We start from the raw sequence: 26616 nt of genomic DNA, 5'->3' as shown, positions 1-26616 counted from the left end.
GGCATGGAGAACTAGAATGTTCTCCAGAAGACCACAGCCACCTAGTGGTCCAGTAGCAGCTCTTAGTGGTCTGTTCTTGGGATTCAGGAACCCTCCATCTCTGTATCAACAGCTACTACTTCTGACAGCCAAATGATTTTTCTGACTAATCTCTGGTCTCCTGCCTGCTCACTCAAGGCTTCTCCAGCCTCGTGAATTTGCTTCCTGCCATCTTTCTGTAGATATTTCTGCTCCTTGCTACTCTACTCTCTGCACCTTACAACAAAACTCTCCAATCAGGAAAACCAAAACCAAAACCAAAAACCTCGGGCGCCTGGGTGGCTACAGTTGGTTAAGCGACTGCCTTCAGCTCAGGTCATGATCCCAGGGTCCTGGGATCGAGTCCCACATCGGGGTCCCTGCTCTGCGGAAAGCCTGCTTCTCCTTCTCCCACTCCCCCTGCTTGTGTTCCCTCTCTCTCTGTGTCTCTCTCTGTCAAATAAATAAAATCTTTAAAAAAAAAAAACCAAAAACCTCTCTAATCAGAGTTCCATTGATTGCTCCCTAGTACAATTACCCACAGATTTTTCCAAACTTACCTTTCCTCTTGGCTCATGTTAATAGTTCTTAGAGATTGATCAGGAGTAGAATGACACCTTTACAGGTTTATCAGACTTGGTTTTCCCCATGTGCTTTCTTGCTTCACTCCTAGTCCACAAACATGTATAGAGTGCCGGTGATATACCAAATACTATGCCAAGTACTGTGGATAGCAAGATGACAGAACATGAATCAGACTAAGAGAGACAACCCAGAAAAGAAACAATTGAAATTTAGTGATGCATTTGTTTTCTAGGATTGCTATGACAAATTGCCACAAAATGGGTGGCTTAAAACAGCAGAACTTAATCTCTCACAATTCTGGAGGCTAAAAGTCTAAAATCAAGGTGTCAGCAGGGCCATGCTCCCTCTAGCTTTTGGTAGTTGCCTGCAATCCTTGGCATTCCTGGGCTTGTAGACACATCACTCCAATCTCTGCCTCAGATTTCACATGGTGTACTCCTTGTGTGTCCCCGTGTCTTCACATGGCCTTCCTTTAGTGACACCAGTCATTGGATTTAGGACCTACCCTAATCCAGTATGATCACATCTGCAAAGATCCTATTTTTTTTTTTTTTTAATTTATTTATTTATTTAGTGAGTGAGTGAGCGAGAGAGAGAGAGCACCAGAGGGGGAGGGTCAGAGGGAGAAGCAGACTCCCCCCTGAGCGGGGAGCCTGATGCAGAGCTCAATCCTGGGACTCCAGGATCCTGACTTGAGCCGAAGGCAGACGTTTAACTGACTGAGCCACCCAGGCTCTGTGCGAAGATCCTATTTATAAATAAGATTACATTCATTCACTGGTTCCTGGTGGACATGAATTTTGAGGTGACACTATTCAATCCAGCATGGGTGGTAAAGCGTACACTGGTTGGGGGAGTACAGGGTGCTCCACAGAGGATACTTACTCCCTTCCTCTTTGAATAATGGCTGCCTACTGGCCTGATCTAGTCATAGAAAGTCCAGCACAACTGAGCAGCATAGGAGAAGCAATAATGGTAAAGAGTTACCATTTGTTGAATGATTGCTTTGTATGACAGGCATCATAATAGGTGCTTTATATAGAATTAAATTTAATTCACACAACACCATAATTAAATAATAGTATTCCAGGGGTGCCTGGGTGGCTCAGTCGTTAAGCGTCTGCCTTCGGCTCAGGTCATGATTCCAGGTCCTGGGATCGAGCCCCACATCGGGCTCCCTGCTCCGTGGGAAGCCTGCTTCTCCCTCTCCCACTCCCCTTGCTTGTGTTCCCTCTCTCACTGTCTCCCTCTCTCTCTGTCAAATAGAAAATAAAATCTTAAAAAAAAATAATAGTATTCTGGTTAAGTTAGTTAATCAGGGAGGTTAAGTTAGTTTCTCAAGGTCAAATGGCCAGTTAAGGGCAGATCAGGGTTTGATCTAAGGTCCAAGATTTTAGCACTACAAATACTTCAAGGGAGCCTGGGGCTGACACGACCTGGTATAGTGCAACTCGAAATACCTAAAAATATCTCCTCTATAGATATAAAAAATTCTGTGTTAGGTGACTCATTTGTCGTAGGGCATCAAAAGTTCATGTAAACAGTTATCATTTAGAACTGTGTCATCCAAGATGGTAACCATTAGCCATATGTGACTACTGAGCACTTGAAATGTGGTTAGGTTGGAAAGAGCCGTGCTGTTATTCTAAAATACACAGATTTAGTATGAAAAAGAAGATTGTAAAATATCTCAATCTTTATACTGAAATCATATTTTAGATCTATTGGGTTAAATAAAATATACTATTAAAATTAATCTTATCATTTTCTTTTTCCCCTTTTCAATGCGGCTAATAGAAAATTTAAAATCAAATTCATGGCTCACATTACATTCCTATTGGACAGTGCTGGTCTGGAAAATCTCTGAACATAGAACTTCAAAAAGCATATTTCCAATGGGAGTGAGTATATCAGAGAAGGTAGACAGGTGCTGGGCTGTGTTGAAATTAAGGTGGACCTAGGTGGCTCTGAAGAGAGGTCTTTGTGTAGCCAGGTGGTAATTGAGGCCATTAATGCCTGGTTTTTGGAAATGACAAAACAAATCACTGAATCTTGGAATTTCATGATTTAAGAAATAAATGCCTTTAATAATAAATGTCCAGTTAGTAATGGGAAGGAAATGCCTTGGACTCAGTGTCTGAATGTCTGGGTTCTAATCTCAGCTTCATCTTTTATTAGCTGGGAGATCTTGGGAAAATAATTTAATCTCTTTTTTTGTATGTATAATGAAGGAGATAAATCTGCTTGACCTTTCTCAGAGGGTTATTTCAGGTATTTTAACTTATTCAAAAGCCCATCTAAATTTCTGAAGCACTGTGCAAATATAAGATATTAAAAAGACATTGCCTATGTTATAACGTCTGGCTGTACAGAGAGTTGTTGATAATTTTCAGAGTGGATAATTAAAGACAATTTGGCATTGAACATATTAGTGTGTTCATGCTTCTGTCTATGCAGGAGAGCAAAAGGAAGTGAAGATGAAGAAAGCCAATAGCTCCCATTTTTTTCTTCTTTTTTCTATCATAGTTGCAACTCCCTAAGGAACTTTCAGATGAGAATTCTGGAACCAAGCAAAATCAGGTAAATCAGGCTGAGATAATAAATAGAATAAAAGTTGCTGTAGGACGATGTTTTGGGCTGAGCTACTTGCTCTGCCCAAGCAGGCAACTTCCTGGGTTGGCTCTTTTCAGAGGCAAAGGCAGCACAATGCTGCCCTCTGTTGTTAACAGCGTGGCATGACCAGCTGGGGGCATTTCCCCATTTTTCTTAAAACAGTCAGTTCCCCAGCCCCAGGCTTGTCAAAAGTTCCTACAAAGGACCTAGGAGAAGCCAGGGGTACCTGAGGCATTCTCACCCCTGTGTCAGCCTCAGGGAATACTGGCTGAGGTTGGGTCAACCTTAAGGGTGATTGTTGACAGCTATGACTCCTCAGACATCTCTCCATTACTTGTTGGCCAACATTCAGGGAGGCCAATGTCCTCCTGGGCTTTTTTGTTGCTGTATGTGTCTGGAACTAAAACTCAGGCTCCAATCCCTCAGCCCTCAATTTGACACAAAGAAGGGTGGACAAATGTAAATGACCTCTGATGATCCCACTTTCCCATTCACCTTCTGAGGTAAGGCTCCAGGGGCTGAAATTCTGGAAGGTGGCCTTGCAGTTTTCACAAAATTCCAGGGGCCTAGGGCCATCTAAAGGAAATCCCTACACAGTATTCACCTGTGGGATCAGACTTAGCTACACTCTAGAGAACACATAGGGTTTTTAAAATTCTAAAGAATTTAAAAATAGTGCTTCTTTCTGATCACTAAATTAATACGTATTCTTTGTAGGATACTTGAAAGTTACTGAAAGGTACTGTGATTACACCCCCATAAACTATTCATTATTTTGTTTTATGTTCTGTAATTCCTTTTTTTATATTTCATATAATTAATAAAAGGCAACAAACCCTACCCCAAAACAAAAACAAAAACAAAAACAAAAGGCCAGGACCCAGACTACAATGTACTAAGGATTCCTACTTTTTTTTTTTTAAGATTTTATTTATTTATTTGACAGAAAGAGACAGCGAGACAGGGAACACAAGCAGGGGGAGTGGGAGAGGGAGAAGCAGGCTTCCCGTGGAGCAGGGAGCCTGATGCGGGGCTTAATCCCAGGACCCTGGGATCATGACCTGAGTCAAAGGCAGCCGCTTAACAACTGAGCCACCCAGGTGCCCCTAAGGATTCCTACTTTTAAAAAATGAGAAAAAAATCAAATGATCCAGTAAAAGATTATCAACAGATATAAGCAAGTAGTTTAAAGAAGATGTAAGTGGAATGGTGAATATGCATAGATGAAAAGACACCCAACCTCAATCAGGGAAATGAGACTTTTCCCACCCAGTTTAAAAGTCTGATAATAGTAAAGTCTGGTGGAGATGTGGGGGATCGGGAATATTCGTATCCTACTTTCGAGGGTAAGTGTGGTGTAGCCTCTTTGAAGTAAATTCTATAACATCTGCTACAGGTGAAGACGCAATTCAGCTTATGTTCCATGACAGCATATACATACACTTAAAATAAAATTGGAACCATTCATTAATTCTATTTAATAACCTGCTTAAGTAAAGAGCTTAAAGACACATCATGAACATTTTTCTGTTGTTAAACAAGAAAACTTATTATTAAAAAGCCTCCAGAAGAGGCTCCTAACCCATGCTTCCTCTCTGCACTTTGGGGGGCCTAGCATTTTGGTGCTTCTAAAACATTTATGGACTCTGACCTTAACAGTCTATATTTGGACCCTACTAATCTTTTTGGCTCTCTTGTCAGGTCTCTTAATTCTCCAGAGCAGCTTTTCCACATTTTCTCCATTTCCTTAAGCCTCTAATTCTACATAACTTTTACTCTCAGCACATGATCTGACCTTCTATTTCACAGGGGAATTAGGAATCATTAGATAACTCTGCTTTCTCCAATCGACTCTATAAATTGAACTGCATTACTATCTGATTTTGTCCTCTTTTCTTTCTTTTACAGTGGGAGAAGTGTTTCCATCCATACCTCAGGCTAATCTCTATTCCTAGGCTTTTGAACTCATGCCTTTAACCTTACTGGATCACATAATGCTTCCATTTCCATATCCTCAATATCTTCTACAGCACTTAAATATTTCAAGTCATTCCCAGGATAAACCATAACAAAGTGGCCTTGATCCAAGCCTTCCTCCAGATACTGCCCTAGCTCTTCTCTCCAACACAGGTATAGGAACAACTGTGGCACATTAAAAAAAAAGGGGGGGGGGGCACCTGGGTGGCTCAGTTGGTTAAGCGACTGCCTTCGGCTCAGGTCATGATCCTGGAGTCCCTGGATCGAGTCCCTGGATCGAGTCCCGCATCGGGCTCCCTGCTCAGCAGGGAGTCTGCTTCTCCCTCTCCCACTCCGCCTGCTTGTGTTCCCTCTCTCTGTGTCTTTCTCTGTCAAATAAATAAATAAAATCTTAAAAAAAAAAAATCAGACTTCTCCGTTCTCCTTTTCAAACAAATCTATTCCTAGACACAGTTGAATTGTCCAGAGGTGGGAACTTGACCCAATCTAGGTTATTTGGAGTTCTTCCCTAATTTTTTGTTTATTAATCTGGGTATTATTCTATTATATGGCTATACCATGATTGTAAATCCATTCCCCTGTTGGTGAATTTTTGGAATGTTTCCAGTATTTGGGTTATTGTCAATAAAGCTACTATGAACATTCTTGTGCAAGTCTTTTGGGAGGCATTTATTTCCATTTCTCTTAGATAAATACCCAGGAATGGAATTGCTGGGTAATATGTTAGATGTATGTGTAGGAGCCAAGAGCAGACCACCCCAAATGTGCCACTTTGGCATATTAATGAATTAAAATTAAAGTTAGTTAAAAGGAGCCAGTGCAAGAAGAACATTCTGGCCCCCCTTTGTCTCCAGAAAGCAGAAATCTCCCATGTGAAAAGTACCCTCCCTGTACCAAGAGGTAAAGAGACATCCTTATCAACAGAGATAGGGAATTCAGGCCAAGAAGGCTGTATCAACAAACCTTGTACTTCTTACAAATTTACTACCCCAGCCCAAATTCTGTTCAGAATTTGTACTAACTGAAGCTCCTGAACATAAGTTATCTTTGTCCTGTCAATTCCTCACAGAATTATTGTCTCTTTGTCTAAAAAATATAAAAACTGCCTGCCTTCGTCATTCTTTAGGTCTCCATTTCATTATTGGGCCTCCTTGTACAAATAATTAAACTTTTTTTTTTCTTCTGTTAATCTGTCTCATGTCAATTTAATTCTTAGACTAGCTGGAAGAACTCTGAAGGATGGAGAAAAAATTTTCCTCCCCAACATATGTTTAACTTTATACAAAACTGCTAAACAGTTCTCCAAAGCAATTATACCATTTCACATTCTAACCAGGCATGTACAAGAGTTCCATTTACTTCATATTTCCACCAATATTTGATATAACCACTCTTTGATGTTAGCCTTTTTAAAGAGTGTGAAATGCTCTCTCATTGTGGTTTTAATTTGTATTTTCCTGATGACTAATGATGTTGAGCACTTGTTCATGAGCTTTTTGACCACTTGTATATCTTCTTTTCTGAACTGTTAGTCAAATATTTGACACTGGAAGACCTTGTACCTTCAGCATTCAGTATTTTGTTTACCATAGAGTAGGTTAAACTCAAGACAAGAAAAGAAAAGCACTCAGCAGTTCAAGCCAGGCATTGAAATATCTTGAGGTTAAATTGAGCTTTTTAGTGAAATTTTGTGAAAGGGCTCCCCTTCTGCCTTCCCACCAACCATTGTTTTCAAAGTACCTCTGCCATATATTCTTGGTCAGCCCCTTCATTCTGCAGTTTCTAAGCTGTGCAGTGGGTGTTTAGGCTACGTGTGACTGTTTCTGATATTGTCATTCCTCCAGTCCCACCAGGCAGGATGCAGAGTCCCAGCAATAGCCTTTGTTTGTCTTGCCATATGTCCTTCCTGGCTGAAGTGAAGCTTCACTTGTTACTTCCTGTCCTATAAGTCAACTCTTCATTATGTTTCCTGGTGTCCCATGGACAAATAAACAAACAAATGAACAAATCAACAAGAAGCCAAACCATCAGGATTTGTGTGCAACACCATCATAGTAATAACTGACATGTATATGAAGCACTGCAGTTTATAACATGTTTTCATACATATAATTTATTTTTATCTTCAAAACAGTCATGGGGCATCATTATCATCTCCATTTTACAGATGAGGCAAACTAAGGCTCAGAGAGGTTAAATGAGCTGCCCATGGTAATCATCCTTGGTTGTTCTTGAGAAAGGAGAGCTGAGACTGGGATTCCCAAATGGCAACATGGTGGAGGCAACCCAGTCTCTAAAACCACAGACCAGTGCTGGGAGGGAGGTAGATAGGGATGAGGAAGGAAAGAGGACCAAGCGAGCTTGAGATACTGGGCTCTTTTAACTCCCAAGGGTGCTGACCTAGGCTAGCTCAGGGCACAAGTGCAACTCTCTTTGTGATGTGTTCTGAGGAGTCCTTCAAGGAACTCCAACCAAAATCTACTTCCTTGGGCATGCACAGTGCCTTAGATTCCATCATCATTCCTCTCCTATTAATTAGGACAGTACTTCTTAAACTTTTCCACTGAAACTCTCTCAATGGCATAGGCATATAAAGGTTACCCCGGGTGGGTGGTGGTTTGGAACAGAGTTCCAAGTGGGAGCTGAAAGAGAAACCTTTCTGAATCTGATGTTTTATCTTAAAAATTAATGCAGATTTCACATTTTTTTCCACAGTAAAGGTGTGTATTTTTAAAATGCATGTATTTTATTATAAAAATAATGATCCTTTTGCAAAGAGGTGTGTGTGTGTGTGTGTGTGATGGCTGTCCTCTGGTTTCTGCATCCCTGTGGCAGACTGACTTATTTCTCACTTTGAAAAAACAAGACTTCAGGTATTGAAAACCTTGGTTAAAATTTAAAATTAAATTGTACCTGAAAATGAGATTACTTTATGTTTCTGTCATTAATTAATATAACTCTGTTATCAGATTAACCTAAGGGGGAGCAGGACATTGGGTTAGGAAGTAGAGAGGCAGCAGAAAGAAAAGTTAAAAATTCTGTGGAATTGCCAGAGCATTTGAGTCCTGTCTTGGGCTTCAACATCACAGTGATAGGCATTGTGACAGGAATAATGATTCCCCAGACTGTGATCCCCACCTAACCCCAAACTATGAGCAACAGTAATCCGAACCTGGATCTAAAAGTCTCCTGACAGTTATGACAGAAAGAATCTTGATTTTTCAATATACTGTATTTTTCAGCCCTTTACATTATTTTGGGCAATTCTGAGGCTACTCTTGACATATGCAAAGTTAAAACTTTCATTGGCCTTACTCATATCTTCTGCGACTCACTCAACCTGACAGGGAAATTTGTAACTATGGCTGAGACCAACAAATAAGCAAGCAAGCAAACAAACAACACCTCTTTCTTACTGCCCTTGTCAATATGAAAATTGTTGAGGATCAGGATCCTGAACTTAAGTTCTGGGCCTACATATGATAAAGGTCTACTACTTGTCAGTTACAAGATAGAGAAGAAAATTTATTTTGAAATCCACCCTAAAACACAGGATGACTTGCATGGCATTTGTGATTTTGATGAGAACTAAAATGCAGTCCAAGTTTCCCTGAAAAACAGTAAAAAGTGTAATATAGACTTAATCCATATTTAAGCCTCTCTGTTCGACCTCCCACACTTATTCCCTCTTCTGGATCCAGGAGATTGTTGGAGCCAGACCGAAGGCTTGGAGATCATCTGCTGTCATCCAGGTTTTTTACTCTATAAGTGGGAAAATGATGTCTAGACTGCTGACCTACCCAAGGGCCCTCAGCTGGTTAGGGGCAGATCTGAGACTGCAAGCTGGATCTCTAGCCTTCCAGGCCAGGGCTCGGCTCTTCTTGCCACACCCTGCTTTTGTGAGACTGATGGAAAGCAAGTTGTTTTTGTGGAAGCTACATACATTTTGGCTTAAGGTCTCTTGCTGAGGTCATTTAGATGTTAGAGATGATTGGAGTCCTCACCCTTAGGGCCAGGAACCACAACTATATTACCAGAGTATTACTATCTTGAAAAGTCTTGGAGGTAGACAACTGTTTGGGAGGTTGCAGGAAGTCAGGGGACTGGTCACAGGGTGTCATTTGTATAGGAAGAACATTTTTTTTTAAGATGTATTTGTTTATTTTTGAGAGAGAGAGAAGGAAGGGCAGAGGAAGAGGGAGAAAGAATCTCAAGCAGACCCCGGGCTAAGTGTGGGGACTGAGTGTGGAGGCTGATATGGGGCTCGATCCCACGACCCCAAGATCTCGACCTGAGCTGAAACCAAGAGTCAGATGCTTAACCGACTCCACCCAGGTGCCCCAAAGACATTCTAAAAAAAGATTTTATTTATTCATTTAGAGAGACAGAGAAGTGCACCTGGGTGGCTGAGTTGGTTAAGCATCTGCCTTTGGCTCAGGTCATGATCCCAGGGCCCTGGGCTGGAGTCTACATCAGGCTCCCTGCTCAGTGGGGAGTCTGCTTATACTACTGCCCCTCCCCACTGCTCATGCTCTCTGTCTCTCAAATAAATAAAATCTTAAAATAATAATAATCATTATTATAATTTTTGTTTGTTTTTTTAAATTAACATATATTATTTGTTTCAGGGGTACAGGTCTGTGATTCATCAGTCTTACACAATTCACAGTGCTCACCATAGCACATACCCTCCCCAATGTCCATCACCCAGCCAATAATAATAATTTTTTAAAAATAGAGAGAGAGATTGAGAGTGAGAGGGAGAGCATGAGCAAGGGGGTGGCTGAGGGAGAGGGAGAGAGAGAATGCCAAGCAGACTCCATGCCAAGTGAAGAGTCTGATGCCAGTCTTGATCCAATGACCCTGAGATCATGACAAGAGCCAAAATCAAGAGTTGGACGCTCAACAGATGGAGCCACGCAGGTGCCCTGAGAAAAGATGTTCTTTGCATATAGATCATATTGTTACTTTGGGAAAACAGGGGGGCTGAGGGAGATTATAGCAGATGACTGGTCCCTTCAAGCTCCTCCTGGCACCATCAGTACAACTCACATGCATAGTCAATGTTAGCACCCTTGGGAAGAGATGGGGAATCATTCATTCAGTAAATTACTTTTCAACGTCAACATTTTTCTCAGACCCTTATATGATAGCATCCACACTTAACCATCCATTGGGTTTTCAATTATTAATTAAAAATTAGGCTTTAGAGTGCAACAAACCTGGGTGCAGACCTAGCCCATGCCTCTTACTACTGTTCTGCCAGGCCTTCTATAGAAACTCAATGCATGTTATTGGTGAAGATATAAAGTGACAAAAAGGCACTGTGGATTCAGTTGACTCATATTTGTATTTAAAAATTACAACAGCATCGGAGTGCCTGGGTGGTTCAGCTGGTGAAGTGTCCGACTCTTGATTTCAGCTCAGGTCATGATCTCAGGGTCGTGAGATGGAGTTCCGCATTGGGACTCTGCTAGGCATGGAGCCTACTTAAGATTTTCTCTCTCTTCCTCTGCCTTCCTCACCCTTCTCTCTCTCTCCCTCTAAAAAAAAAAAAACGACAACAGCATCTACAAACAAATGACAGCTAAATATCTACAACTGGAATGATTTATTCAGACCACAGATGATGCTTTGTATGCAAACTGACTGATTTGAACCCATTGTAATAATTACTCTGCAGGGTCATTGGTCCATAGCATTAGTACCTTGGACATAATGGAAGAGCATGGATTTTGAAATCTTACAGACCTGGGCTCAAATCCCAGCTTTGTCATGTCCTGACTGTGCCATCTTTGACAAGTTGCTTAACTTTTCTGAGTCTCAGTTTCCTCATCTCTAAAATAGGGATAATACCTACTTTACAGAGCTGTTAGAGGATTGGATGATATAATGTACATAGGAACCTGGGGTATGATGGGTGTCAAATAAATGTTTATTTGTATTCTCACAATTTGAACAAAGCTTAATAATCCACATCAGTTTGAAAGCATTTATTTAAAGTGCAGAGGGCCTGGACATGAAAAGCTTCATACCTAGAAGGACTTGTAGCCCCACTATATGAAAACAGGGAGAAGAATAAAATAGGTTTCACATTTAATAGTACTTTCAATGTTTTGTTTTTACTTTTGTTCTCTAGGAGCATCTAGAGACAGCTTCAGCCTCTACCTAGAATCCTTTACATAACTTTTCCTTCTTCCTCTACTCCTTCATCTTCCTTTCTTCTTTCTCCCATCTTGTCCTGCACTGGTGGGGTGGAGGAGGGGCATGAGCACATCAGTGCAATGTTCCACTGTCACTGGTGATGGCTCATGTGTTCCTGAGGGCCATGTTGGAGAAGCTGGACCCATGCAAAACCCCTTATTAAAGAGTGGCCCTGACTGCAAGCATTGATGGTGCTGGTAGAGCCAGCCCCAGCCCTGAATCATTTTCATGATAATCAAGGCAGGAATTATCATTGGTTCAGAATATCCCCGCCCTTCTTCCCTGGAACGGAAGGCTGGAGGCCACTTAAAGGGAAGTCTCTTCTACAAACAGGCAGGGCAGAAGTGAATGCAATGAGGTAGTGCAGAGATCAGCTTCTTGAGGGCATGATCTCCTAGAAGTTGTGGTTTATTCATTGCCAGGGAGCCTGGCAAGTTGACTCAGGGCCTTCATCTTCACCATCTCCTGCTCAGTCTCTCTCACACCTGTGTTCACCTTGTGGATTTATGGAAGGATTGTGTACAGTGTCTTAGAAACTTCTCACACTTGTGGAAGGACCTGTGTCAGTCTTCCTCCCCTTTGGAAAATGTGCTTTGCCTATTTCAAGAATGTCCCTTCCATTTCCTATTCCCAGGGCTGCACAATATGCTTTATCTCTTCTTTTGGACATAATTGTGAAGAAAGATACTCCGTCCTTGAAAAAATTTTCATCCCTGGCCAAATCTTTTTTTCCCATTTCCTCAGATAGTTTGGGAAACTGGCACTCATGTTGCTACTCTCTGGCTTTGTACTGATCTCCCAGAGCAGGTAGCCACTCTTGGCTCTGTTTGTCAGAGTTGAATTGGAGCAAGGAGCCATGTGACATATTGGTATGCAGATCATGTGACAATGGAATGAGAAACAAAGAGCAGGAGGCTCAGCCTTCAGGCAAACAACCAATATAGGAATGAGAGCTGCTAGTATTTCCTGTTTATCTTTTTAATGCTAATTATCTGTTTCTTGTTCTCAAATTTAGCAGTTGTGTAGCTCAATTTTAGATGCCCAGAAACTATCCTCCAAATATATGCCTCCAATGTAACTTGGGGGTTCATTAGATTAATTAATTAATAGTGGTTAATAAATGCTTTGAAATCTTTTTATTAAAAGGGCCACCTAAGTACAAAGTGTTATTATAATCAGGTCTAATGAGGTCAGTGATTTAAAGAGAGGGTTTCAAACCATATATAAAGCCCCTCCAATGATCAGTGATACAGGATGAAGGTAAGAAGAGGCAGGTGATTCTACAGGCTGGTGTTTAGAACCTCCCCCACAGTGGCAGAGCCACACTGAAGTTTGCTTGGATTGAAGCCAGGTAATCATAGATCTACCAACTAATGGCTTCTCAAATTGTTTAACTTGTCTTTTAGGACAAAGGCCACTGCTTTGTTAAAGTCTGGCGTGCAGGGTAGTGCTGAAGACGGGGGACTTTCCTAAACCGAGAGGAGAGATTTGCTCTGCAAGTTCACAAACCAGGTTAGTGCTCACCTTCTTGTATCTTGTAGAACACTTAAGCTGTCTTTTGAATGAAACCAAAAATAGAATGTACGGAGCACAGCAAACCTCTTCTGAGTCCTGATCTCTAATGCTCCTCTCAGTGGCTTCTTTTGGTTTTCTAAGGAGACTATAGTCAAAGAATGGGAACAAAATTATGATATGAGCAACCTTGGAGACAGGATGGGAGTGTGTGTGTTGGCCTAACATATTTAAGATATTTATAGGCTCATGTCAATATGAAATTGGATTAAAATGAGTTGGGAGATTATACTTAGGAAAGAGTGATCCAATGAACCATAATACTGAGCCTATGAGAATAAAATCTTGGAACTGGCAAAAAAAGTATTATACTGGAAATGATTCTAAATTTTCTTTTAATTAAAACAAATTTCCTTCAGAAAACTTTCAAGTTTTAAAATTAACCAGTTTCTCTTTCAAATCATAATAGGTGCTGTAGGATAAGATTCACAACCATGCTATCCTCAATCCTGTTTTGGGGACTTATTGCCCTCATTGGTAAGTCATTGACTGACATTTAGCATCTTCTGCAGGGTGTCCACAAAAACATGTAGCATAGTCATGAATCAGAAAAAGCAATGATTACATGTAATGGAGGGGTGGGTTCTCCTTCTAATCAGCCTGGCCATCAGTCAACTGCTTACATCTATAATTAGCAGTGTATTCTGCTTGCCAAGTAGGTGAAGGCACTGTCAGTGGGAATTTATGGAACAGTGCCTTGGGAGGCAAGACATATGAAGATAAAATTATTAATACCAGGCAGTAAATAAGAGTTAAATGAATATAGACAGAAAAAGACACTAGTCTGGGAAGAGTTCAGGATAAACAGTTCACATCTAGTCAGGATGTTGAGACCAGAAAGGCTTTCTGGGAGGATGTTATACTTGAAGAATGTTTGGTGTTATTTGATAAGAGAAGAAAAGAGTCTGCTGTATGGGTAGAATGGCTTTAGTATAGGGAGGCAGAAATGGATGAAAAGTGTTGGGAGTACAGTAAACAGATCAGTGAGACCAGAACAGAAGTGAAGATTTCTAAGGGGAAGGATAGAAAGGTAGGCTGGTGAGATGGTTAGGGACTTTGAATAAGAAAAGATTGAAAATTTGGCTTAGGAAAAATGAAAGGCAACTGTAAACAATGTTCAGGTTGTCTTTATGAATAGGGTGAAGATTGAGAAGAAAGTATTTCTGAAATGTTTAATTCTAAATTTGAAAAAGTGAAGCTACAGAAAAGTGATAATTTCCGATTATTTATGTGGTCAAAGGCAGGGGAACATAGTTTTAAATTTTTATTCTTTCTTTAATTTCCAGGTGGGAGCAGAATTATATAGCCAGTGGACTAATTATGAGCTACCCTACTAGCTATGTTTAATTGAAAGGTGACTATAATTAAGAAGGGCCTGTGTGTTTATGATGTCAACACAAGTATTGTAAAGTCCATGGTCATATTCTAATCCCCTTAAAGCAAACTTAGGTATACATGAGTCTGCTGGGAATCTTGGTTAAAGTGCAGATTCTTTGACCTTATACCTAAAGACTCTGATTCAACAGACCTAGTATGAGGAGCCCAGAAATAGGTATTTTTAATAGGCATCCAGGTAACTTTGATACCTGTGAGCATAGCGAAGGCTGGCTCTCCAGTAAAAAGAAATTGAAACTTTTGACATATGGACACTTGATCCAGATAACTTAGATTATTCCTTTACTTCTCATTCATCCATCCATCCATTCATCCATCCATTATCCATTCACAAATATTTATTGAATGTCCACTTTGTGCCAGGCATTGTTCTAGGTGCTGAGGAGGAGATAGCAAAGGGAAAAAATGTTCTAGTGAGAGGAATAGGAAAAAAGAGAGGAAGAAATAAAAGGAAGGAAGGAAGGAAGACATGTCAGGTGGTGATAGGTGATATAAATAAAATAATATAAGGTAATGGGTGATAAGGAATGAGGCATGAGTGTGTTGCCTTTTTAATATAAGTAGAAAAAAAGGCTCTTTAATAAGTTAATTAAAAATTGTTGTAGAATGTTTCAAACACATAAAATGGGGGAGGGAATAGTGTAATTAACTCCCGTGTACCATCATCAAGCATCTATGGTTTTCAACACTTTGCTATTCTTATTTTATCTATTCCTCACGTCTGCATTTTTTGGGAGGATCGGAGGTTAGAATGTTGTAAAGCAACCCAAAAGATCAAAACATTTTACCTATAAATGTTTTAGAATGTGTCTAAAATGTACAAGGACCAGCTCTGGCATAAGAAGATGTTCCTGGCTCACCTTAAACATTTCCTGCCCCAGACCAGGAATGAGACCTTTTTCTGAGGAGCACTGGTTCCTCTGAGTGGGAAATAGTATTTAGAGACCACAATATGAGTATCAGGGGTCCTCCATTGCTATGGGGTGTTATTCCTTCCAGGTCTTTTCAGTGGAGAGAACTTAGAACGTATATATTTTTTTAAAAAAAAGAAAAATAATTATGCATTCATACTGATATTTCACATTAATATTTTTGAATACAAAGGATTTCTAAAAATCCTGACTCCTAATAACATTAACATGATACTTATTTATATATAATAGTTTCAAAATAACTATGGCAGTATTACCAACCAACAGTGATCCTGTGCATATAGTTTAAGATTTTCTTATGATTCTTTATGTTCATAGGATGTATTCCACTAGCGGTGTATGCTTACACTGACTTGTTTTTAAGTAACTAGAAATAATTCTCTTCTATGTATTACTTAAGTTTTCAATTTGATATAATTTGTCTCTCACTTTTTAGGATTTTTTTTCTATTTAATGTTTTTAAATTATAGAAACATGTACATGGCTCCAAAATAAAAACTATAAAAAAGGTACATTTAGAGAAGTCTAGCCTCTATCCCTGTCCCTTTTACCTCTTCTTACCTTGCCCCATAACTAACAGTTTTTATTAGTTTTTGGTTCATCCTTGTATTGTTTCTTTTGAATATATAAAGAAATCTCTCACACACACAAACACACACTATCATATTTTCTCCCTTTTTCAAACAAATACAATTCCATAACTACTACTCTGTACCTGGAGATAATGTTATAGAATCATATAGAGTTCTTCCTTTTTGCAGCTGCATAGTAATCTGTTGTGTGGAAGGGGCTTAGCTTACTCAGTCCCTATGTGAATGATACTTGCATTGTTCCCAGATCTTTGCTGTTATAAATAGTGCTGAAACAACAGCCTATTGCAAAATCTCCTTCCACAGCAATGTATAAGACTGCCTATTCCCCCACCACCTCATTGTCAGAATACATTGTCAAACTTTTGGATTCTTGCCAATTAAATAGGTAAAAAATAGTGTCTCAGTGATGTTTTAATATGGCATTCTCTTTTGAGTGTGGTTGAGCACCTTTTTATACATTTAAGGATTTTTTCTTTTTTTTGTTTATGAACTGTTTATTCATATCTTTTGCTGATAGGGTGGTATTTGAACAGAGTCCTGAAGGCAGTGAGGCAGCAAATCATGTAGATACCTGGAGAAATAGCATTCTATGCAAAAGGATCTGTAAATATAAAGGCCTTGAGCTAGGAACCTGCCTGAGATGTTGAAGGATAAGCAAGGAGAAGAATGTGACTGGAGAAGAGTGAGGGAAGGGAAGGAGAAGTCAGAAAGTGAGCAGAGGCCAGATCAGGTAGGGCTTGAAGGCCACAACAGAATGATTGGAAAGCCACTGGAAGGTTGATCCCATGATCCCATGCATGTTTCCACAAACCAGTCTGGCTGCTGGGGGATAGACTGCAAGGGTGGAGGAAGGAGGTCAGCTAGGAGGCTGTTACAATAATCAAGATGAGCAATGGTGGTAGTTTGGACCCTGGTGGTAGCAAAGGTGGTGAAAAGTGGTCAGATTCTGGGTATATGTTGTCAGTCTGCACCCTCACTCACAGCTTCTACGCTTCTATCTTACATATGATCTGTGTCCTGGAAATCCATCCATTCATTCACTCATGTATATTTCCTACACATACTGTAGGTTCAAGATTCTATGCTGAGGGCCATGAAGAGTGCCAATGCCATGCTCTTTGCATCACATGGAAATCCATACTGCTTAGGGAAGCTTAATGGCTTTGCTGGTTTCTACTGGTTTTGTTATCTAAATAGGCTTTCTAAGTATTATGAATTTACTTGATAGTTTCACTGTCTGACCTTCTGATGCATTTACAATAGCTTTTTTTTTTTTTCCCTGTTTGTAGTTGGGAGAGATAGATTGTGCCTGTATTTTTATTTGTTTTGATGAGTTTTGCTTTTTAAAAAAGTTAGTCTTTAGAGTTGCTTTGTTTTCCTTTTAAAATATATATTTATAAGGAATAGTTCCATTGGTTGTGTGCCTAATTCTAAGAGAGTCTCTTTATACGGTCAAGTTCATCAGAATTAGACCTATAGTGAATGGGGAAAATCCATCTCTCTATTAAAAAATACCATTTACAACACTAAGTGAAACAACATAGTTTTTTACATCAAATGTTTTAACAAATATAATTTCTTATGACAAGTATTTGTAGTCTTAAGATACAAGTCAACAGTCCTAGGAACTATTAGAGCAAACTTTTCAACTTACACCAAAGCTCTTTATCTCCTTTAGTAAATAGACTTGGACAGTAAGTCACTTCATAATGACAAAATAAAAAATAAGAATAGGATTTAACTTAAGTTTTTATGGTAAGTTGAATTTTATTTCCAATTTTACTAATTATACTTAGAAATTCAACCTCACAGAAACATGATATAAAATGGATATTTTAAGTTAATGGTACCCTTCTTTTTTATCTTAAGTGGTATTGGTACCCTTCTTTCTTATTTTCTTAAACGAAGGCAATTTGTTAATCCAGATGTTTACATCCCCAGAAGTATTTGTGTCAGAAGTGTCTTAAAATTTCTCTCAAAGTTCCTGCTTAAAACTCTATTGGCAATTTTAATTCTGATCAAGATTGCAGCAAGTGTTTTTGAGACCTATAAAAATTGATTTTCATAATACTTTGTACAATGTTTAGAATTAACTACTTCATTAAAAGATTTTCAGGGGCACCGTGCTGGCTCAGTCAGGAGAGCATGTGACTTTATCTCCAGGTCATGAGTTTAAGTCCCACGTTGGGAGTGGAGACTACTTAAAAAAGTTTTTTTTTTAAGGTTGGAGTAAAATGGGACAGGGGAATCTTCTGTTCTGTTTTGTCTGATGAGTTATCCAAGGGGTCTTAGGGAGGGAATTGGGAAAGAGTAAGTCTACGGCTTCACCTTTGGTTTAGTAATGCTCATTATAGCGACTTGAGCAATATATCTTGCAGGCTTCATGAGAATTATCGTTCTCTCCCCCAGGCACTTCTAGGGGCTCGTACCCTTTCACTCATTCAATGAACCCTCACCTGCATCCCCGCCTGTACCATGGCTGCTACGGTGACATCATGACCATGGAGACCTCTGGTGCCACCTGTGATATAACCAGGTTGATGAACTGTGGTAAGTGAAAAGCAAAGCAAACATTTGGCTTTCCCCCTTTCATCATTTTTATATTGTTTTTTTAGGAAGTAGCTTAATTTTGAAAAGGTATAATTGCTGTTATAGCAATAAGATCAAAGTTAAAAATTAGAAGAAAGCAGAATCCTGACCAACTTAACAAACGACTTCTTTTAATTTCCCCCTATTCTTTTTTTTTTTTTAAAGATTTTATTTATTTATTTGACAGAGAGATAGAGAGAGAGAACAAGTAGGCAGAGAGGCAGGCAGAGGGAGAGGGAGAAGCAGGCTCCCCGCCGAGCAGGGAGCCCGATGTGGGGGCTCGATCCCAGAACCCCAGGATCATGACCTGAGCCGAAGGCAGCCGCTTAACTGACTGAGCCACCCAGGCGCCCCTCCCCCTATTCTTTCCAAACCTTATCCAAATGTGTTTATTTCTACATAATTAAATGATTGTTTACATAAAATATTAAATTCTGCCTTTGTTTTTTGTTTGTTGTTGTATTTACTTCATGTTACAGCATGAGCATTTAGGCGAGCCTCTTGCTCTTTGTACATCCTCTCTTTTGTAATCCTGTTCCAAAGTCTTCTTCATGTTATCCCAGCATTAGAATGTCAGCGCTGGAAGCAACTACAAGGTCAATCTAATCCTACCTCCCCAATTTATAGATCTGAAAACTGAGGCTCAGCAAGAAGAGACTTCTCATGGGCCTGGAACTAGGTAGTAGCAGAACCAGACTCAAATTTAGGTTGGCTGACTTCTAGTCCAAGAGTCTTCCCAAGGCACCAATGTGGCAGGTAACAGAAGAACAAGAAAGAAAGCAGAAGTGGTACTGCTTGGGGTTGTGGACCTTTCTGGGTTTATGCAATTAGAGATTAAAAACAATGTCCTAGAATAGTTGTCCCAAGCTTTGGGCTGTGGTTGGGGGCTATGACTGACTTATTAAACTTTGGAAAAGGGTTCTCTTCTGGAGTAAACAGTTTTGTTTTCTTTTGACTTAGGGATCCGTGGTTCTGAAATGTTTGCTGAGATGGATTTGAGGGCCTTAAAAACTTACCAGATTCTGATTAAAGAAGTTGGGCTGAGGTATTGTGTGGACCCTGCTCTCATTGCAGCCATCATCTCAAGAGAAAGCCATGGTGGAGCTGTCCTGCAAGATGGCTGGGACTACAGGGGACTTAAATTTGGCTTGATGCAGGTACTTGGCAAGAAACTTTCAGTCAGCCCCACTTCATCCTTCCTTATGGAAGCTCAACCCAAACTAGATGTCCATTTGTAGTACTTCCAGGCTTCAAAACACCCTGGAATTTCAGCATAATTTGTACTTCTGTATTTCTGAAACACATCTCTGGTATTTCTTTCCAGATTTATCAGTTTTTGGATATCTTCAGAAAAAGTATCTTATGAGTTTTATAACTACAATTTGCAATTAATAATATGCAATGCACTTAAATTGAGAAAATCTTATAAAGGGCACTATTAGAAGTGTCCATTTGGGGCCCATAAAGTAGTGAATTTTATCCATGTAGATCAAAACACCATAATTAAACTCTACTTGAATCAAATGGTTCTTTAGGCAAATTGGAGGAAGGGGATCCAAATTATCTGGATGTTTGCATCCAGTCATTATTTTAAATTGTCTGTAGAGAGCTAAGCTTCAGACTGTCCCAATTAGAAACAAATTTTTATGTTTGACTGCAAATGTCTAGTCACTGAATGCTAATTATTTGTTTTGAAACAACTTTTTCATAAATTTATTTATATTTGAGAGTTTAACAAAAACTATGCCACTTCCACATCTCCCAAATCATACTTTGTTTCTCTGACTCTCTTTTCTTTTCTTTTTTTTAAGATTTTATTTATTTGACAGAGAGAGAGATAGCGAGAGCAGGAACATAAGCAGGGGGAGTGGGAGAGGGAGAAGCAGGCTTCCGGCTGAGCAGGGAGCCCGATGCGGGGCTCGATCCCAGGACCCTGGGATCATGACCTGAGCTAAAGGTAGACGCTTAATGACTGAGCCACCCAGGTGCCCCTCTCTCTCTTCTGTGAGAGAAAGTAGAATTGATTCTGTGGAGATAAAGTAAGGGGGCCGAGGCCAGTGGCTGTATACTTGAGCACAAGGAAGAGAAATTGGGAATAGTAGAAAAATGTGTTGCTTTATCCAGATGCTGACATTATTATCTGATTTTTGTAGCTTGATAAAAAAATTTATCACCCTGTTGGTACCTGGGACAGCAAAGAACACCTTTTGCAGGCTGTTGGGATTCTAACAGACAAAATTAAGGCAATCCAGAAAAAATTCCCCATGTGGAGTGTGGCTCAACACCTCAAAGGTAGGCCATGTTTGTGGAGCTTTGTTTAAAAGATCAGCGAGTGAGACCCCTGAAGGCCAGATGTGCCCCAGGGCCTCTCTGGGAGTGTTCCCATGGGGTCAGCAATGGGTCTGGAAGGAGCTGCCAAAAGGATGCACTAGTGCTCTCTGAACCACTGAGTTACTTTGAGTGGTCTTGCTTCCCAACGTCCATTTCCCCTTCTGCCAAATGTTGGTGTTCTTATATCTCTCCTTAGTTACTGAGCCACTAAGTGATGTCTTGAGAATTAATGCAAGAGTTTAAAAGAATGTTTGCCTTCCTCTGGTAGAATTTTCCTGATGTAAGAAACTTAACGACTTTCTTTGTTTGAACAAATGTTTACTCTGAACATTCTCAGCGACATCTGGGCTTTAGGTACTATATCCAAGTGAAGATCTCTGGTTGGCTGATCACAGACCTCCTCAAGTTCAGCATCTTCCAGACTGAATTAAGTCACTAGCCTCCCACCATAAACTTACTCTTTCTTCTGTTTTTCTGTCTCTTCTCTTTTTTTTGTCTCTGTGAAAGGCACCATATGTCTAGTCATTCCAGCCAGAAAACCAGAGTGTTTTCTTAGGTTCTCTGGTTCCTTCTGTTTTCACATCCAATCACAAGCAAGTCCTATCAAGTTTACCTCTTATAGACCCATGGTGTGCATAATACCTTTCTCCTCCCACACTTTAACATCCTTAATTTAGAATAAACAATTTGTTTTCTCTATTTCAAGGTCCCTGAAGTCAGGGATCATGACCAGGGGTGTTTTTCTCTATATATCAGAGCAAAGCAGTCATGTTAAACACATAAATAACTATTGAAGATTAAAATTTTGGGGTAAAATACACATATACACTTGCATACACACACATATCCATACAAAGAAATGATTATGTCTTGTGTACCATTGTGTACCCTGCACTCAGTGTGGCACCCATCCGCCTGGCACATAGTAGGTGCATAAAAACATTTACTGAATGACTGAATGAGGGATTGAATAAATGAGTAAATTCTTTTTTAAATGAGTAAGTTATTTAATGACTGGGAGAATGCTATAAACAGTCTCCGACTGAAGATTTGCTGGGGATCAAGTTTTGCCAGGCCTGGACTACATAAGAGGCAAATATGGCTTTTGCAGCAAGAAAGACAAGTCTCTTAAAAGGAGAGAGAAGGAAAAAAATCTGGAATTTTCCCAGAGATTCTTGGGGTGGTTGAGCCTTTCAGGAGGGGAGGAAGGGGGAAGGAGAATCTGGGACTGCCTGCTTTGAAAAATTTGCCTGGAGGGCTTACATCCTGGGAATGCTCATATCTTATTTCTTTTTTTTTTTTTTTTTAAGATTTTATTTATTTATTTGACAGAGACACAGCAAGAGAGGTAATACAAGCAGGGGGAGTGGGAGAGGGAGAAGCAGGCTTCCTGTGGAGCAGGGAGCCTGATGCAGGGTTCCATCCCAGGACCCTGGGATGATGACCTGAGCCAAAGGCAGATGCTTAATGACTGAGCCACCCAGGCGCCCTGCTCATATCTTATTTCTGCTGAAAATTAATATTTCAGTCTGAACCTCTGTTTCATTTCAGGTGGTCTCTCGGCCTTTAAGTCAGGAATCAATGCCATCGTCACCCTAACGGACATAGACAAAGATTTGGTCAATGATCTTCTCGCCCGAGCTAAATTCTATAAAAGACATGGCTTCTAGGCAAAGCTCTGTGGGTGGGCCAGGTTGGCAGGTGTTCAGATGGCCCCTCTTTGAGAGTTTGATATGGATGTGTCATACTCAACACAAAGAAATGGTTGCAATTATGACAAAAAATTCAGTTTTCTTAATGCAAATAAGCATCCAAAAAAAAAAAAAGAAAGAAAAAGAAAAGGAATCCCACCCAGTTCATAATATGATTCCCATAATGTTCACAAACATATATGCACAATTATTTTGTAGTAAATGTGAATATCATGGTAAGTGACATCTATATATTTCAGTGAGGCCCTATTTTATTCCATGATTTCAATGCCTGCTGACCTCTGTTTTACCAGAATTGTTAACAAGAGAGCCTGGCCTGAGCCTTTGTCCTTTTCCAAGTATTTGTCCAAGCCACTAGGGCTTTGATTGTGAGATATGCTTAACTCATAAGCCAGTCAACCTATGGGATGATGGAGAAACTAGGGATGGAATTCTAGCTTCACAAGTAACTGAGAGCTGACTGTGGTGAAGCTGTTCTTCTGAAAGTGCTATATGCCATGTCCCTGGCTCACACCAACCTTCTGTGTCTTCTTCCTCTTGTTTGCTGAAGATCCAGGGACTGGCTTCTTCTATTTTCAGGAATTTCTGCCACACACTTGTTCAAGAAGTCCACTCCTCACAAAACATGACTGAAGATAAGCATATAGGACCTGAGTGAGTTATGGTTCTTTAATTGCAAGCAAAAGTAACCAATTCTGGAAAATTTAAGGAATAAGAGGCAGTTACAAGAAGGCTATCAAAAGACTCATAGAAACAACAAGGTCAAGGACATGAAGAGAAACCAAACGACTTTGTGCAGCAGGAACCAGTTGACCATACTTGATAGCATCCTCACTGAATGAATATATTAGCTCTCTCCTTGCTTAAATGTACTCCAGACTTTTTCTTCCATCCTTTCATCATTCTGATTCACTTTCATAGTTTCAGGAGAGAGACTCTGATGGGCTTATCTTGGGTCATCTACATACCTATGCCTTGGCTACTCTGCTCTTTGGTCTTGTCCAGACTACCCACAATGGAAAAGAGTTCCCTAGAACAAAAAACCTGGTGCAGTTTGTGGCTTTACTACCATCCTCAGGAGAGGACACAAATAATAATGTTGGAGCATAAAACCCTCAAAGTCCCTGCTGACATGGCTCCTCCTTGGCTTTTAGCTTTTGGGGGGAATATTTGATAAAAGTTACCCCATTACTTTTCTTTCTGAGAAGGAATCAAAATTAAACCCACCTACCTCTGAGTGCCCCCGGAGAAAGCCGGGTAAACCTTCTCTGCCCAACAACATCTTAACCTAGCCTGAAGATTTGACTTAGGCAGAAATGGGACCCTGTGTTTCACTGGGCAGAGTCAATGGTTAGCTAGTATGGTAGCCCTGCAGAATACAGTCCAGCATCTCTTATAATTGGTTGAGGACCATACTGTACCAGTTGTTAAATATTTTGATATCCTCCCTGCTTGTAGGCAATCCAGAACGTTCACTTTACTTAAGGATGGTTTCTTCTGGGCTTTCCCCCACAAGCATGTACTCCACCTAACTGCCAGCCCCTTCAATGTCACTACTAAAGCAATAAAGCACATCTAGGTGAGATAATTTCCAAGTAACTTGAAAAACAAGAAATAGGATACTGACTTAGACTCTGAATTGATTCCCCCAGTATTCTCTTTATGACTTGGATACCAAGAGATGTTCTATAGGAGAGTCCATATTTAAGGTGTCTTAGTTTGATTCCCACAGAAACAGACCCTGAGACAAGGAGTCAGGTCCAGGTAGCTTATTTGAGATGTGCAGGGACTTGGTGATACAGGGAAGGGAAGAAAGCCAGCAAAATGTGTGTCATCAAACCAGCTACTGGGGTGGGCACTGGAGCTCAATCCTCCAAGCAAACATCAAGAAATGGTACAAACCACACAGTTCAGAATTATTCTACCCAGGGGATAAGGAGCTGGGGTATTTATACATCTACTTTTAAGAGCCATTGATTGAGGGATCTTCCTTTTGGGGGCTGGGGGAGGGCGTGTCACTTCTGTGCGCCTCTGCTCTATCATGCAAATAGGCAGCACACTTTTCTGCAGTTCCAAGGAAAAGAGACTGTAAGCACAGAAATGCAGATACTGGCAGTTGGAAATCACCTGAGAATCCTGGATCTGCTTCACAGAGGTTAGATACAGCTGGAGGCTGGGGATACCTTCCACCACTGCTTGCTTTCCTCTGTGACCTAACAACATAGTAAGAACAATATGGAAATAAATACAAGCCTCGTGATACCTCATGATTTCCATTACAAGCTTTTCCATAATCTATTAGAATTACTAATTAAATATGATAGAACTGCCTCAGTCTATTTTTCTAGTTGATACTGAGAATAATATTCAAGATGTTAGACTCAAATGTGGCTCCATTAAATATTCTTTCAGTCATCCTCAGTTTTCTTTATATTTTTTTTGCCTGTGTCCTTTTCAGGGATAATGAATGGCTCTATGTTTGCATCCTAGTGTGTACAATGTCACTTCTTTTTGTTGTCTAAAAACCAAGCTCTCTCTGGAAAATGAAGAAAGACTGTCTTATAAATAGTTCTGAAAGCAACAACAACAACAAAATTATCATCCTTTCCTCTCTTGGCAATCAACCTCACAGGACTTTAAGCATCAGTGCTGAGAACATTATTAGAGGTCACAGATATGGAAGCACTTCCTTCCCTTACTTCCTCTGCACTATGCTAAAGGAACATACATGACTAATGGCCCTAATAAGACCAACCTTGGGTATTGTGGAGACTGAAGGAAAAAGTATTAGAGAAATTACTAAGCAATCATTGGTGATGTTGTGGTGGCAGCATCCCCAGGAGAGGCTTTGCAAGCGTGAGGGGGCGGGGGTCATGAGGACATAGGATTCCTGGGAAAGAGGGAGCTGTGAAAGTTAAAAGACTCTAAAGGTAAAGTGACTGCAATCCTCTTCCTTGCCTGCCCCATTGGGTGTAGCCTGTGAGGCAGCCCTTAGTTTGTCTGCCTGGTGAGTACAAAAGGGAGTGGAGTTATCTCTCAGTTACTTCTTTTTAGTTGCCATCTTGATGTTTATTTGTATTGAATTTAAAATCCACTCTTTATTTTTTGAAGATTTATTTATTTTAGAGAGAGGGCATGCATGCACATAAGTGGGAGGGGCAGAGGGAGAGGGAGAGGAAATCTCAAGCAGACTCAGGCTGAGAGTGGAGCCCAACCTGGGGCTCAATCTCACAAACCCAGAGATCACAACCTGAACCAAGACGGAGAGTCAGACAACCAGCTGCACCACCCAGGCACCCCTAAAATCCCCTCTTTAAAAAAAAGCTTTTTTTTAATTGTGAAACAATACACATACGGAAGAGTTTGTGTAATAACAAAACTGTTTAGCAAAATAAACTATTAAAAAAAGACTAGTGACAGTATCAAAAAAGACTAGCCACAGAAGAGGAGAAGACATTTCAACAAATAAGCAAATATTTTATTGTAGTCTAATGAATCAATCTATTCTCTTTTTTGGGGGACCCAAAGTGATATTTTAATTGGTTTTTATAAAGTTTTTTTTAAAAAAAAATTTTTTTTAAAGATTTTATTTATTTATTTGAGAGAGAGAATGAGATAGAGAGAGCATGAGGGGGGGAGGGTCAGAGGGAGAAGCAGACCCCCTGCCGAGCAGGGAGCCCGACACGGGACCCGATCCCGGGACTCCAGGATCATGACCTGAGCCGAAAGCAGTCGCTTAACCGACTGAGCCACCCAGGCGCCCAGGTTTTTATAAAGTTTTTAAATGATGTTTCATTAATATTTTATTCCAGGTCTCATGAAGAAAAAAAACCCCACTGGATATTCAAACCCTATAATTCATATTGTTAAATTATGCATTTATTGTCCTGCTTAATTTTTTTCCTAGATTTTTTTTTCAATTTTAGTAAAATACATAACACAAAATTTACCATTGTAACCATTTTTAAGTGTACAGTTCAGTGGCATTAAATACATTCATAATGTTGTGCAATCATTACCACCATCCATTTCCGTAACTCACATCATCTCATAAAACCTATATTCTATAGTTATAGTAGCTAACCCCCAACCTGC

The 26616-nt window shown here is 40.0% G+C and overlaps 1 protein-coding gene and 1 long non-coding RNA gene across 2 annotated transcripts; one reads left to right on the top strand and one right to left on the bottom strand.

The window, feature by feature from the left end:
- Nucleotides 1–678: 678 nt before the first annotated feature.
- On the bottom strand, nt 679–25071 carry LOC118008241. Its single transcript, XR_004678618.1, has 3 exons — nt 24649–25071; nt 23040–23150; nt 679–742 (listed from the first exon to the last, which is right to left on the bottom strand). It is a non-coding gene; the product is annotated as an uncharacterized LOC118008241 (long non-coding RNA).
- LYG2 (lysozyme g2) lies at nt 12363–22598 on the top strand. Its single transcript, XM_035001763.1, has 7 exons — nt 12363–12657; nt 12804–12909; nt 13379–13446; nt 18299–18439; nt 19439–19635; nt 20632–20770; nt 22361–22598. Exons 3-7 carry the CDS (start codon nt 13404–13406, stop codon nt 22477–22479), a joined length of 639 nt encoding a protein of 212 aa, XP_034857654.1. The 5' UTR covers nt 12363–12657; nt 12804–12909; nt 13379–13403; the 3' UTR covers nt 22480–22598.
- Nucleotides 25072–26616: the final 1545 nt, after the last annotated feature.

This window comes from Mirounga leonina, unplaced genomic scaffold, assembly GCF_011800145.1.
Source record: "Mirounga leonina isolate KUSES-001 unplaced genomic scaffold, KU_Mleo_1.0 Mir_125, whole genome shotgun sequence".
Taxonomy (NCBI): Eukaryota; Metazoa; Chordata; class Mammalia; order Carnivora; family Phocidae; genus Mirounga; species Mirounga leonina.
The sequence above is the reverse complement of the archived record's forward strand: the minus strand, read 5'-3'. Positions and strand labels throughout refer to the sequence as shown.